The sequence below is a fragment of the Pteropus medius genome, unplaced genomic scaffold, assembly GCF_902729225.1.
Source record: "Pteropus medius unplaced genomic scaffold, Ma_sr-lr_union100, whole genome shotgun sequence".
Classification (NCBI taxonomy): Eukaryota; Metazoa; Chordata; class Mammalia; order Chiroptera; family Pteropodidae; genus Pteropus; species Pteropus medius.
The window spans coordinates 61,269,877-61,285,226 of NW_024349800.1; the positions used below are offsets into that span (position 1 = coordinate 61,269,877).

Below are 15,350 nucleotides of genomic sequence, written 5' to 3' on the forward strand. Positions count from 1 at the left end.
TTCATAGTGTGCCATCATTTCGAAGCGTTTTTCACCCATGATTCCAGATGATCATAACTATATGAGTTGGTGCTCAGTAAACATTTGATGATTGAATGAAAACAGAAATGCCAGAGACTGAGTTACAGAGAGCAGGAAAATCTTGCCCAAGGTCACCGGGGGAGATGGCAGTACAGCCCAGACTTTCTGACAAAGCATTAGTGTGCTTGCCCCTTCTCTTTCTCCTTACCACAGAGGTTCAGTCTCCTGAGAGTTCCCCCTCAAGAGTCGCCATCCCCCATCCACCTCCACTGGTTTCTCCCCACTGCTTCGGCTGTCTCTAATTCTGGTAAGCTTGAAACTCACAGGTCATACAGAAAGCATTTTATCTGACCTTCCACATGCAAATTCTTTCCAATGGGATTTCTTGGTGTCCGTCTCCACCCCAACCCACATGGCCATAAACATTCGTGTGTCTGCAGCCTGGCCCCAGGGATTCCAGAAATAACAGCAGGGCCCTCCGTTAGCACGCTGGAACATAGTTAGGCATTTCTGCGTTAAGACACAGGCCCTTTCCAGCCCAGGCCTCTCCTGTCTGTCAAAGCACAAAGCAACCTTTACAAGTCAGGACAGGGAGGGGCAGCTGGAAGGGAGTGTAGATTTCTGGAAAGTAGGCACCTTCTCCTGCTATCTGTCTGCACTTGGATCCTCAGTTCTAGAGATTCTCTAGATCTGCTCTGGTCTCCACTTAGAATTTGAAATTCTTTCTCGGCTATGGCATTCTTTGCTTTCGGTGACCTATTCTCCCTTGGTCGTCAACTGGAATTACGGCAGCGTGAGCCCAGATGTCAATTTTCACCTCAAGATGACACGAAGGCCACTTTTCAGACACCCAGGACATCCACCTTATTTGGAGTCAGGCACTAGGGAAGTGCCAGAAGGGAGTGGCTGGAGGGGAGTGTCTAGTTTAAAGAGAAAGTGTCATCGGTGACCCTAAATAAAAGGCATCTGGGGCAGTCTTTCTAGTTTCAGAAGGGTGTGCACTAGGTGAAAGTCAGAAGTCAACCTCTAGGGAGAGAGGTTTAGCTTTTCAAGTGTCCTCTCAAAAATAATACCAGAAAATAAAGTGTGTGCACACTAGACGAAGATGTGAAAAATGTGTATTTAGATGCAAAACCTGGAAAAGCCAGAAGGAAATATACAAACAGTTGCTTTGGGGGAGAAGGGTATTAATGGGTATTTTCCTCTAAATTATCTTTAATGTCATTTCTCATTTTAAAGGAAATCATATCTGGCATTGCCAGAGAGGCCTCTCTGGACTTTCTGAAGTATTTTACATGGGAATTTCAGGTTTTAGGTGGCCATCTGAAAATTTAAATTTATCACGTAAAAGCCATCCCTAAACCGCTTTCTCCAGGAGCTAATTCTTCTTTAATGGATATGGGGTTATTTCTAATTCGCGGCCCCAATCGTAATGTCATCAAAGGCTCTGTTCTGTGTACGGCGCTCCAAACCTTTGTCACGAATAGGAAGGTAGAGGAAAGAAAGGCGTTTGTGCAACAAAACAGCCGATTGTGTCACCCTCCCAAGCCGGGCCTCGCTAGGGCCGCGTTAGGGCCGCAGCTGCATTAGTCCACAAGATGCACTGCACCAACCGCACCAATGCTGCGGCAGGCGACGCGGCCACCGCAGGAGAGGTCGCGCGAGCCTCGCGCTCCCGTGCCGCACCCACAAGTGCCGCGGGTGGCGGGGAGGATGAGGGGAGTTGGTAACAGCATCGCCATGGCAACAGTGACGTCCTTTTACCCTGGATCTAATTGGAGGAAACCCCGTGGCCGAAGCCGCAGCCTGCCGGCCAACCGAACTTGCCCGAGCCGACCCACCCTCCTAGCCTCGGCTTTCCCCTCCCGCCCCGCCCACTGTGCCCCCTTCCGCGCGCTCAGTCCTCATTGGCTAGCGGCGGGACGGGAGGCGGGACCCTCGGGGACAGCGCGGCGCGTGATTGGGCCGCGGGAGCGAAGGCAGCTGCGCGGCGGCCCGCCCCTCGGCTCGGTGGTAGGCTGAGACGGGAGGGTCCTCGGCTAAAGCCCAAAGCGGATCAAAGTGGTGGGACTCGCGCCGCGGCCGCGGAGACGTGAAGGTGAGCATCAGGGTCGCCCCCGGCCCTCCTCGGGTCCCGCTGGTCCCGGGGGGAGGGCGGGAGGCCGGCCCCCGGGAGCCGCGGGCCTCGACGCCCCGCTCCTCAGGGGCGGCTCCGGCGGGAAGGTGCGGGCCAACGGCCGTTTCCATCTTGGGCCGCGCCGGGCGGGAGCGGCCCTCCCTCCGGCGCCTCCTGCCCGCACGCCGCGGGCTGCCTCCGCCGCCGCCCCCGGCCCCGGGCGCCCTGCGGGGAGCGTGGGCGGGGGAGGGACATTCAGCTGGGCCGCGCGTGCGGGGACAGACAAAAGGGGCGGCGGCGGCGGGCGGCGCGGGGCGGCGGGCGCATTGTCTGACGGCGCCGCCCCCGCCTCTCTCTCCGCGCCCGCCCGCAGGCCCTCCGCACGCTCCTCCCGATCCCGGTCGGTGCTCGCCCTCGCTGTGCTCCCAGTCCCCATGGAGAAGACGGAGCTGATCCAGAAGGCGAAGCTGGCCGAGCAGGCCGAGCGCTACGACGACATGGCCACCTGCATGAAGGCCGTGACGGAGCAGGGCGCCGAGCTGTCCAACGAGGAGCGCAACCTGCTCTCGGTGGCCTACAAGAACGTGGTAGGGGGCCGCAGGTCCGCCTGGAGGGTCATCTCGAGCATCGAGCAGAAAACCGACACCTCCGACAAGAAGTTGCAGCTGATTAAGGACTATCGGGAGAAAGTGGAGTCGGAGCTGCGGTCCATCTGCACCACCGTCCTGGTGAGTCCGCGCTCGCCCCGGCGGTGGGAGAGGGGGCGGCGGGAACCGGGAACGGTGCGTCCGGGGCGCCGAGGCCCTATTGTGTGAGGCCTTTTCGTTGAGAATTTCGTTGAGAACGGGAAAGAAACGTGTGCCGACGTCGAGGGTTCGAGAAGGTTAGCTTTGGCATCCCTCACGTGTTAATTCAGTTGAGGCTCGAGAGGCTGCTTTCCCAGGGTGAGTAGATCTTTTCCCAGGTTGCTGCCACACAGCACAACTTCGAAACGTCGGAGCAGGTTTGCACGAGACTGTGAAGTCGTTTTTAAGCTTACTGAGGCTGTCTGGGAACCCTTTGTGTATTTAATCAATTCGTAGGCTCCGGGCTTCAGTCGCAAGGCACAGATACCTTTTCCATACGCAATGTATGTATTAGGTTTTCTTTTCAAACCTGCTAATGGGAATTTACTTCGAAAATCTGAACAAATATTTCATTATTCTGTTGAGTTTTTTTCCCTGTTAAAAATGGAGGAGTGAAGTTGGGTAAATGTGAAAAAAGCACAGCAGAATCTAAAGGACAAAATGTTCTAGTAAATTTCAGTACTTCATAACATTTCCTTGCTGTTATATGGCTCCACTTAAACACTAAAATATTGTATTTAATTCATTTCTGGTGTAGAGTAGGCAAGAGGAGCTTTCCAGGTTTTGAACTGTCCAGTCTTAGCGAGGGTGGCTGTTGGGTGGAGTAGGTGACTGCTGTGATTCACCCTTATTAGTGAGAGAACATTTTTAGCTTTGTCATTGCATGGGTCTTTTGATCAGGAAGATAAGTTTTTAAATACCAGCGTAATATCCTGGAGTGTTTTTAAGTGTTTTAATACTGCAGTCGTTCCTACCAAAATGTGAAATTATCGGTTACCTTTTTTTAAGTGCTACATTTACAAGAAGCCTACTGATTTTTGTCGTGTTTGTTCCTCATTGTAGTTTAGGTGGGCTTTGAAGGACGAGCATGCTTGATTGGTGATTTTTCAAGAGGGAATGGGGGGAAATGCCTCTTTCCCTTTAACTTTCTCTTTCTTGTTCCGTCAGATTGGTAGGATAAGATTTTTTTTTTTTTAACTTTAACCTCTTTTTCCAATACAGTAACAGGTAATCTGAACAAAATCACCGCTGATGGAGATAGCTGGTAAAGGGCAAAAGAAAATGCAGAGAGTGTACTAAGTGGAGAAAACTTCATTGAGATTATTTGCTTTATGAAAGTGAGACTTTCATTATACTCATCTATGTTTTTTTAGTTTCCACTCCCTGCCTGGCATAGAGGAGGCACTTATAAAAGCTTTTTGAACTGAAGTGCTTATACTCAAGTGTACTAACTTGAAAGTGATAGTAGGTTTCAGTAGAGTATGGTAATGGCTATTGACCTTGACTCTTACTAATTAGGGAAGACTCATAAGAGTTCCGTATGTTAAAGAGAAGCTTTCTTTTCTAGATATGTGGGGGGATCACAGCATATTTCAGTCTCTGTTCAGTTACTACTTTGCAGTTTGTTAGTTACCCTGCAGTAATTCAGAATTACCACAAAAATTTTCCTGTTCTTTAGCAAGTTAACTGAGTCAATGGAATATTTGTTTTGTTCTGTGGCTCTTTATAAAGTTTTTGTGATGGCGTAATTAGAGAGCTTTGCAGAATCGATGAATTACTCCAAAGAGAAACCAAGTATAGTAGAGTAGACCTTTCGTATAGATCATTTCAATAGGCGAGAACCCCTGAAATTAGGCCAATTTTTAAATACCAAGTGAAATAGAGTTTAACTTGATTAATCTGAGACACTGAGGCATAAATAAAATATTTTTATTGGTAAAATGGCTTAAGAGACTAATCGTGATTTACCGACTAACCTATAAAGAAAACCTGAGAAAAGCCTATCTTCAAACTGTCAAACTGTTTGAGAGCTTCGTATGTGCAAGGCACTGTGCTAGTAAGCAACATGAGGAAGAACAAAGCTGAGAACCATAGAATTTTGTCCTCCAGTAATTTATGATGCGTGCATGTAAGAAATAGACAAATTAAGTAATATATAATTCCCGTAAGATGGTTATGAGCAAAATGCTATGTGTAGTTCTAAGGAAACAAATGTCAGGAAAGGCTTCACAAAGAGTGGCTTTTGGAGTGAACATTGAGGGGGGGAATCTGAGGGGGGTCAATATTCCAGGGAGATGGCTCAGATGGCCAAGACCAAAAACTCTTCGAAGAATCTGAGAGAAGTTAGAGAAGGTTTTACCAAGTTGTCTCTGTCTCCCAGTGTCATTTGTGAAACCAGAGTCTTAGGCTAAAGATTCTAGTTCTCTTCTAATTTTAATTTTTTGGGACTATAAAATTATTTAAGTCTTAGCCATTCCACCTGCATTCTGAGTTCCTCCCAATGTTGAGATGGCTTTTTAGTGAAATGGCTTCAGGAATAGGTATACAGACATCATTGGTGATCCTAGTAAGGAGTGTAAGGAATAGCAGTCTAATTGAAAAATTCTTATAAATTGTATGGTTAAATAGCATGTGTAAGTTTTTGGAGAGTCGTTAAGAACTTGGGTAGGAGGTAAGGGCAAATCGATTAAATCAAAGGGTCAACAGAGCCCTTCTGGGACTTGGGAACTAGCATTTACAAGTCAGACCTTGGAGTAAGAAGGAGTCACTTAGAATGTATATAAGATAATCTCTGTCTCAACCCCATGTTATCCTTTCATGTTAGTAGACTGATTTCAGTAAGCTGTTTTGGTATAATGTATAAACAATTCTAGGAACTGCGGTCTGTGTTCTGATTTTTAAAATAAAAATTTTAAATAGCAAATAGAAACTGAAAGTTGTTTGTGTCAGTGTGTAAAAGTTCTGTAAACTTAATTAAGTAATATGCTTGAATTTAAGTGTTCTAAATCTCAGTGAAAATGAGTAGTACTGGTTATTTTGAAATAAGACCGATAAATTATTCTTAATAGTTAATGAATCTTAATGTAATATCATTGACAAATAGAAAAATAATGGGCTCTGGAATCAAGACAGACTGTTTTTGAATCATTGCCCCATGACCTTTTGATTTTGTGACCATAGGCAAGTTTCTTAATTTCTCAAGCTGTTTCTTTATCCATAAATTGGCAATGATGGTGCCTACCTTTATAAGCTTGTAATTAAGACAATAACTGACATTTTTTTGGCATTTATTATACACTAAGCATTATTTTAAGCACTTCATTACACTCATTTTGTTTCCATAAGTTAGATTGTAGTATTGTTTCTCTTTTAAAGTTGAAAGAACTAGGGCATTAGGAAGTTAAGTAACTTGGTCAACATCTGAAAGCTAGTGAATGATCGAGCAAGGATTTGAACCCAGGCAGTGTGACTCCAAATGAAATGAACCTCATTTGGCCCTAAATGCATGGTAGCTGACTGAAGAGCACAGTGTGAATCTGTTTCGAGGAATTTGTACAGTTTAGTATAGATATTATGTTTGTAAGTTAGGAGGGAGGAGAGATAGCTCTGTGGTGGACAAAACTGCCTGAGTGTATAGACTTTTGGATTTTTTGCCTTTAGATTATAAACTCCTTGAAGCCAAGAGTTGTATTTTTGTTGTTGTTTTGTTTTTGTTTTGAGAGTGAAATGAGATGTAATATTCCATATACAGGCATATAAATGTAAGGTTAGATCAGTGATTCCTGACCAGGGTGAATGAATTTACCCACCAGGGGACATTTGGCCAATTCTGGAGCCAGTTTTTGGCTGGGGAGAGGGCTGCTACTAACATGGTAAGTAGAGGCATGAATGCTGCTAAGCATCATATAATGCATAGAAAGAGTCCCACAGCGAAGAATTACCCAGCCCACAGTGTCAGGGATGCCAAGGTTGAGAACTCTGGGTTAGATCATAGATAAAATGGAAATACTAAGTTATACCGAACTGTATCATACCTATTCTTTGAATTCTTATAAATATGTTGGCATCTTATCAGAATCCTTTGTCTAGACTTCATTTTTCTTGTCACTGTTGTGTGTATGCTATATAACTGTACAGTTCACCTTTCTAGAACTTACTCAGTAGGTCTTATATTTTCTAAGTTGCCTCAAAAGCCCTAAGCTTTGCTTTTTTGAAAACTTGGCACAGTGAAAGAAGATCCAGCTGAAATTATAGTGACATCTATTTGGAAGAGGGAGGTAAAGTGGATGAATAGCATATATTCTCCTTTCCTTCATAACTGCCATTAATAATTTGGCACATGTGGTTTCAGATTTTAATCCTGTAATGTGTGTTCATTTGGATGTTACATAATTATACTAGCACCCTATTGAACATTTAGGAGGTAAACAATTTTTGTCTATTACAAACAGCGCTGGGAAGAACATCCTTGTTGCATGCTTCATGCTAGGAATCTTAGGTTAAGTTCTTGGAAGTAAAATTTCCAAATCAAAAGATTTGCTGTTATTTTTTTTTTTTCCAGATAGCCCTCTGAAAATATTATATGTATTTATACTGTCATCGGCAGTTGTTGAGAATTTCCCCTTAACCTCTCCAGCGCTAACAGGTGGTGGGTTTTGTTTGTTTGTTTTTTGTGTTTTTTTTGTTTGTTTGTTTTTTGTTTTTGGAGTGACATTGATTACTAAAATTAGACAGATTTTGAGGATAACAAAAATCTAGTGACTGTGGAAGGGTTGAAATTTTACCTCCCTGCATCCAGTATGGAATGTATCGAGGATTACCTTTGTTCTCACAGAGGACTAGGTACCAGAATTTTTTTTTCAAGTCTCGTATACAGTTCTTATAAAATGATACCATAGCATAGGATTAGTTAATTAACGGTGTTTGCCAGTTGAGATATCTACTTGATTGTTTTGATGTTTCTTCATTATATTTATCAATGTCAATTTTTATATTTAGTACTAGTTCTTTTAGAGTAACAATGGAAAGTATTTTTATATCATTGGCTTTCTGGGTATCAAGAAAGTATGGTGGAAAGACATCATGTAAAAGAAGTGAAGAGAAGAAAAATTATAGTTGATTCATTGCTACTTTAATTAAACTTAGTCCATAGGTAAATCAGTGATGAAGCTTTCTAGACTATTTCATGATAATTTGACCGAATTTGAAAACATTGTTTGCATATTGACATATTTAAGGATGAAACGGTGGTGGTGATACCTAGGACTTCAAAATAATGGGTGGGAATAGAGATGAAACAAGAGCATCTGTGGATATAGTTGCAGCTGGTTTTAATGGGAATTCATTATACCACCCTCTTCTTATGTATATTTGAGATTGTCCATAATTAAAAGATTATTTGTCCTCCTAGAAATTCCACTCCTAGGTTATTTACACAAGAGGAATGAAAACTTAGGTCCGGAGCAGCTTTATTTTATGAACGGAAAACTGGAAACAATCCATTAACAGGAAGATGGATAAACAGACTGTGGTATACTCACACTGTGGACTACTATTTGGCAGTGAGAAGGGATGGATTAAGATGCGCACCACAACATAGATGAATCCCAGAAACATGCTAAGCGAAAGCAGCTTTGCATGAAAAAGTATACTGTGATTCAATTTATATGAAATTCTGGAATGAGGAAAGGTCTTTGGGTGAAAAATCTTGGCCCCTGGGAATGGAGGTAGCGATTAACTGGGAAGGAGCAGGAGGGAACTTTCTGCAGTGATCGTAATGTTCTTTGTGTTGATGTGGCTTTGAGTTACTCAGATATATGCATTTGTCCAAACTCCACAAATATGCAGCTAACATTTATGCATTAAATTTTGCTTCAAAAGAAAACTAGTGATTGATACGCATGTACTGATGTTTTCAGTATATCAAAACCAATAGGAATGGATGGACATGTGATAAAGCAAGTATGGGGAAAGGTTAATGGGGGGTAGATATGTGGATGTTTACTGCAATTGTTGGTTGCCCTGCATTAGGGGGTATGATGTTTTACATTGCTGTGGTTGTGTGCCTTTAATACCTATAGCAAGAAAGACCGTGAATCCTGTGTCTTGTTGACCTGAAGATATGAGAATGAATAGAAAGGTGTTGATGCCCACCTAGGAGCTAGGACTGATAGAACTTGGCACCATAGCTTTTTGTTATTTGATGGTGAATGCTAATTAGATTGATGGAGTTACGGGGTGCAGTGGAAGACTTACATATTGACCGTACGCTAGGGCAGTGGTTCTCAAAACTTCTTGGTCCCGGGGTCCCTTTGCACCCTTGAAAATATTGTAGAACCCAAAAGCTTTTGTTTGTGTAGATTATTCCTGTAGATATTTACATTATTAGAAACTGAGAATTTTGTAATCTGTTTAGATTAATTACTAATTCATTTAGAATAATATACCCATTGGAAGTCAATGTAACCTGTGATTTTTTAATTTGTGGTAGAAGGTCCATAATGTGAAATGTGCTATTTTAAGTGTACAGTTCTGTGACATTAAGTACATGCACATTGTTGTGCAGCCATCACCACCAGCCATTTAAGAACTTTTTCATCTTCCCCGACCGAAACGCTGTACCTTTTAAACCCGAAGTCCCTATTCTCTCCTCCTTGCAGCCACTATTCTACTTTCTGTTTCTGAATTTGACTACTCTAGATACCTCATATAAATGGAATATTAACATTTAAAAAAAATATAACTTTCAACAAAACTGAATGAGAACAGCGGCATTGCTTTTCATGCAGTCTGTCTCAGTATTACCTCTCCTGTAGCTTCTGGGAAACTCCACCCAGGAGAGAATGACCATGAAGAAATAAATCGCATCTTAGTATTGTGAAAATGATTTGACTTTGTGCCCCAGTCACCCACCCAGAAGGGTGTGGCAGAGGCCCCTAGAGGTCTTCAGACCAGACTTTGAAAATGCGGCTCACAGCGGATTCTGCTGTGAGACTTGCTAACCATCTGTGTGCTGGGTGGCAAGTTGCTCCCTGAGTGGTTGTCTTTGATGATAATGAGCTCTGTAGAACCTTCCCTTTCTCTTTTTCCTGTCTCTTTACCCTCCAAATTATTCTAGGAGTATAGGCTTCAAGACCAGAAAAGTCAGACTTGATAATAAAGAAAAAAGTTGATTTTAGATATTGAGTAATAAAGAGTCTCTGTTAATTCCTAAAAAACTAGCTTCTGCTTCCTTATGTTAAAAATGGTAATGTAAGGTTAATATGATCTTTCTCTTCACTCCCCAATACCCAGCCCAAAAGCAGAGTTGGCATGAATGAAATAAGTAGATAATGTTCTCTTGGAACTGGTTGCATTTAGGTTTGAAAATTATATGGCTTTTAGAGATAGTAAGTCAGATTAGCTGTTAGCCAACGTTGGTCGAAGCTTTTCAGTGAAACTTGTCTTTCACACAGATCTCTACTCTCCATTTACATTTTTCTAGCCAGATGAGCAGTATTCCATAATCTTTGTCATTTGGACATTTTGCTCCAGTTGGATTTGGCATAGTATGGAACTAAATATGTATTATGTAATATTCTTAATTTACTGATTTTGACTTTGAACATTCTCTCTCCTGGATGTTTGCTGCAGGCTTTATGTAGAGAAGTAGCGGAACAATGGTACAGGTAGTAAGACCACGACTATAGGGACTTCTGTAAATTTAATGTAAATGCTTTCTTAAAGGACAGTCTTCGATTGCTGTTTATAAATGTCAGGGTGATTGTGGGAAATAAGTGGGACAGTACATGAAAATGTTTTAAAATCATTCCTTAAAACCATGAGGATACCGATTTTCAGATCAGACTTTTTACTCCCCAAGTAACTCTTACTGATACTACTCATGTAGAATTAGTACTCTGATTTTTCTTCTTGTTTTGCTCATTCCATCAAACAGACATTACTTGAACGTGGCTCAGAAAAGTTTTGCTGTTTTAAAAACTAGTATTAGGCAGTTGCAGTGAAACGTATATGAAGTGTTCTGATCTTTCAGCCCGGTGCCGTTCCTAAGTATTGGCAGGATGCATACTTTTTAGACCTTCCCAGGATTCTGATGGACTAGTGAAGAGCTTAGAAAGGTTACAGTAAATGTTTACACATCCTTTAATCCCAAAATACTCTAGATTATTTGGGCCTGACCGCAGAGACCACTAGGTATTTGGTTCTTCTGTTAACACTTATGTGATATGAAAGCTAATTTTCATGTAATTTAGCTTTTAATATATTTATAAACATATATAATCTTTAAACACCCAAAGACCGACATTTGAAATGGGAAATGGTATATATCGAAGCTGACTTTATGTTCTTCAACACATCAGACAGGAGTCTTTGTCAAATTATAGTAGTCCTTTCCTTGTCCTTGGGGGATGCGTTCCAAGACCCAGTGGATGCCTAAGACGGTGGGTAGTACCAAACCCTTTAAATGAAAAGTATACCTTTTCACTTACAGGAAGCACTTTATGGCTTCTCTTTGGCATATTTGAATTGCCAGCGTCACTGCTCTTGTGCTTTGGAGCCATAATTACATAAAGTAAGGGTTACTTGAACACAAGCACTGCCATACCGTGACAGTCGATTGATCTGATAACGGAGATGACTGCTACGTGACTAACAGGCAGCGATGATTGATGTCTGGGTGAGATGGAGTGGGACAGCATAGGATTTCATGACGCTATGCAATTCAAAATTGTTTCTGGAATTTTCCATTTAATATCTTCGGACCATGATTGACTGTGATTAACTGTGGGTAACTGAAACCAAGGAAAGCCAAACCACACATAAGGGGGTACTACATACTGATGGTCCCATGGAAATATTTACTTCCTCCTGCCAAGGTGTTTAAAGTTGTTACTTTCGATGAAGTCCAATTAATTTTTCTCTTTTGGTTCCTTATGCTTTAGTTGTAATATCTTAGAAGCCATTGCCTAATCCAAGGTCATGAAGATTTAAACTTAATCTTTCACTGAGAGTTTTATTATCTAGTTCTTATGTTATGATTTTTGGTCTATTTTGAGTTAGTCTTTGCATATGGTGTGAGGAACGGATCCAGCTGTCATTCTTTTATGTGGCTGTCCAGTTGTCCCAGGACCATTTGAAATACTACTTCGTATATCCTTGACCTGAAATTCTCAACTTATGGAAAAAATAATGAAAAAAATAATCAGACGTGGCTTGGCATAAAGTTCACTTAAGGAAAAAGTATTTTGCTTCCATCCCTCTACTTACTGCTGTTCTCATTTGTAAAGCCTTTTGTCTCCCATTTCTGTGTGTTGAAATCACACCTGTCCTACAAGATATGATTTAGGTGTCACTGCACTCATTCTGTAGTCAGTTACCATTATAGCTTAGTAGTACTTTCAAATCTGTTTCCATGCACTGTCCTGTGTGCAGTTATGGATAGGTGAGGTGTGTTTACCCGTAAGGAAGCTGAGCCATATTAATTTAGTTGCTCATCCAGTTAGCTGTGAACTCAAATCCAACTTTTCTAGAGTAGGGCTCTCTCCATTCCCTTTGCCTTTTATTGTAAAGCCTTCCGTTACAGGCTCATTCTTCTATGATCATTTCTCCTTTCTCCGAATTCTCTCTTGTGTGGAAATGGGGGAGAATCAAGGCTTTCTTCATCCATGCTCTTTAGCTAGAGTGGCTCCCTTTGATCTCTTTTGCTATATTCTGGTATTGCTTAAAAAGACTTGGGAGGAAATAGTTGCTGCTTTTTAAAATTTTGACAGTCATTACCAGATTAGATGGAGTCCAGGTTCCTTACCAGGGCTTACCAGACCTTCCAGCCTTTCTTTTCAGCCTCCTTTCTTCCCTCTGTGCTCCAGCCACTTGAAACTACCTGTGTATGGTTCCCTCCTGTATTGTGTACTTTCTTACCTTTGCTCTGATTCTCTCCCCTTTATAATAATGTGTTATTATATTAATGTAGTATTTTCTTTCTCACCAAGTCTAGTAATGAGACCCAATTCTATATTACTGTTGTTGATCAGTGTCCTGAGTTCCTCTTGTGGCTTTTTCCAAAATTAATTAACACTCAGTTCAGATCAATATTGGTAAGCTGTTAAGAGTATGAGAGTATGTAAGAATAGAGACTTCATCTTTATTTTTTCCCTCTGCATACTATTAAGCACTACTTTATTTTTCAGAGTTATTTTTTGTGCTATACCCAGAAGTTCAGTTGACTATAAGTAGTAACCCATATAAGTTTAGTTGCAAATGCAGAATAATTTTCTTACATTGCCTCTTAAATTCTCTTCCACCCTGTTCTTTCCTTTGTTCCCTGTATCAGAGCTGGGAGACTAGAGGATAAACTGTATTTATTACAGCAGAGATAAATGTATGTGGCATAGGTTAGTCATAGATGGGGAAATTCATCTGCAAATAATTATATAATTTCTGTGATGTGGAAATGGCTTAAATCAATTTGTCCTAGACTTAGAAAAGATAAAGCTCATGTGAAAGGACACTGGTGTCTTTGCTAGTACAGGCTATTATCTATTTTTAATAGAGTTCCTAGGATATAGCAAAACTTGACCTATATACTATAAGCTAGCAAGGCAGTTTTGACCTATTTTTAATTATTAGAATATTCTTTCTATTAGGTATCAGGATGTCTGTTCAGTTGTATTACTTATGACCAAACTGAGATTTGACTTACTGTTCTATTTTGTTTTGTCTTTTCCTTTACAAATCAGTGGCTAAAGTAGTTTCTGTATGCTAACTGGTAAACTGCAGATTCTCTGAGGGTAAGGGAGTACAGACATTGGTATTTGCCTTGGTTCTTTCGGTAGCACTGATCTGTAAATGGCAGTTAATTATGTATGTATATGTTTAATAGTTTTTTATGGAGATTGACAGGTTCAGAAAGTAGTATTAGTGTCACCAGTGGATATATTAAACTGTCCTTCCAAACCTATGTATCCTGGCCAGAGAGCTGGGGATCTTTGAGCAGCGGGCATAACGTTTTTATGTGGCTATTCAGTATCAGCTGCTGAAATGTGGGGATATAGCAGACAGCCCTCAGAGACCAAAGGCTGGGCATTACATTTGTTTCTAATAATATCTGGAATTGGCTCAGCTGCTTTGGGTGAAGTAAGGGGACAAAGACCGTGATTAATATTGGCACGTTATAGTTCACACAAACTCCATTATTTGCCAGAGGCTAAAACTCTTTCTGTTGTGTCTTCACCACTACAATTATAACATCTCTGTAGCTGAGTTAGAAGATAGGATGAACATTCTTATACAAAAGCATTTTTATTGTTTTGGGTTTAAGTACTAATTGTTTAGGGGAGGAAAGGGAGGTACACAGTGCCACCCCAGCCCCTAAAAAGCACCAGTGTGCTGTAGCAGATATTGGTAACTAATTTGTGATCATGTTGTGTGGGTCATGGGATGGTAGTGGCTAGAGATCTTATGGGCCAGGGGAAAGAGTTTAAAAATATTTAGGGCAGGAAGGTAGATAAAGCTTTTTCTCTTTTTATTGCGAGCCTTGGATTCTTTTCATCTGTTTCTTTCCCTTCCCCTCTGCCCGATTGTCCTCTGAGTTTTAGCTCCTTGTTTTCTTTTGCTCACAAATGTAATTATCCACTTAATTGCATGGACTACTCTGGCTTATTTTTACTTTCACTATAACTACAGTGGCACATACACCTTTGTGTCTGGGGAATCCATATACATTCTCTGGCCGTTAGGATAATTTATTGTGACACATTAATTCATATTAATTTGTTTATTAATTTGACAAATATTCCAGCCAGTTTTGTGTTTTAGGTCCTTTGTTACTTTTAGAACACCTCAAAAGTTTGAACACTTTTTATAAGTTTTTGTCTGCACAAACACTGATATTAGTTACCCCTTTCTCCCAGGAAGGCATATTCACATTCATGGATGCTCCAGAGTTGTGTGAATTTTAATAAACAGAAGTAGGAGATGTGAAGTCCCATTAACCGCACCCCTCCTTCCCCCAAATTAGGACAAGGAAGAATTGTTTGTCAGCTGTGCAGATGAGTCAAACAGTAGTGTGTGATATGGTCCAGGATGTGTCCCCTTGGCCTTATGGGCTCCAAATCTAATTGGTTGGCACACTAAGAGGGGAACTTTAAGGATTATAAATTGTGCAGAGGGTCTTGGTCTAGTTTATTGTTTATTATTCACAGGCATATTTACAAAAAGAACCAACTTAGCATTTAGAAGATTGGTTGGTGAGCACAGAAATAAGAGGCAGTGGTCGGATGACTGGATGCTCTGCCACTGCTGCATCCAGCCTCAGTGTATAGGGGTCTCACTGTTGTGTTCACGGACCCAAGTACCCTCTTCTCCTAATAATGCTGGAGATGCTATCATTGTTGGCTTTTGTACTTTCCCCTCAAGACCTGCTGTATTTCCAGCATCTAACGTAATACCTATATATTTTGCTTCTTAAAGTGCCAATTTAGGCATTTGGCAGGTACTTCATTGTTGCACCGTGCTCTTCTGTTGGTGCAGGAATGGTGGTAATAGAAATAAGGTTGGATGTCAGTTACGACAGTGCTTCCCCACTCCTA

The 15,350-nt window shown here is 41.4% G+C and overlaps 1 protein-coding gene across 1 annotated transcript in view; it reads left to right on the plus strand.

The window, feature by feature from the left end:
- Positions 1-1,969: 1,969 nt before the first annotated feature.
- Positions 1,970-15,350, plus strand: part of YWHAQ (tyrosine 3-monooxygenase/tryptophan 5-monooxygenase activation protein theta) — a 29,316-nt gene continuing 15,935 nt past the window's right edge. The window contains exons 1-2 of the mRNA XM_039888101.1: positions 1,970-2,119; positions 2,511-2,865. Of these exons, the coding sequence (XP_039744035.1) occupies positions 2,572-2,865 (294 nt within the window). The 5' untranslated portion in view covers positions 1,970-2,119; positions 2,511-2,571. The remainder of the gene's footprint in view (positions 2,120-2,510; positions 2,866-15,350) is intronic.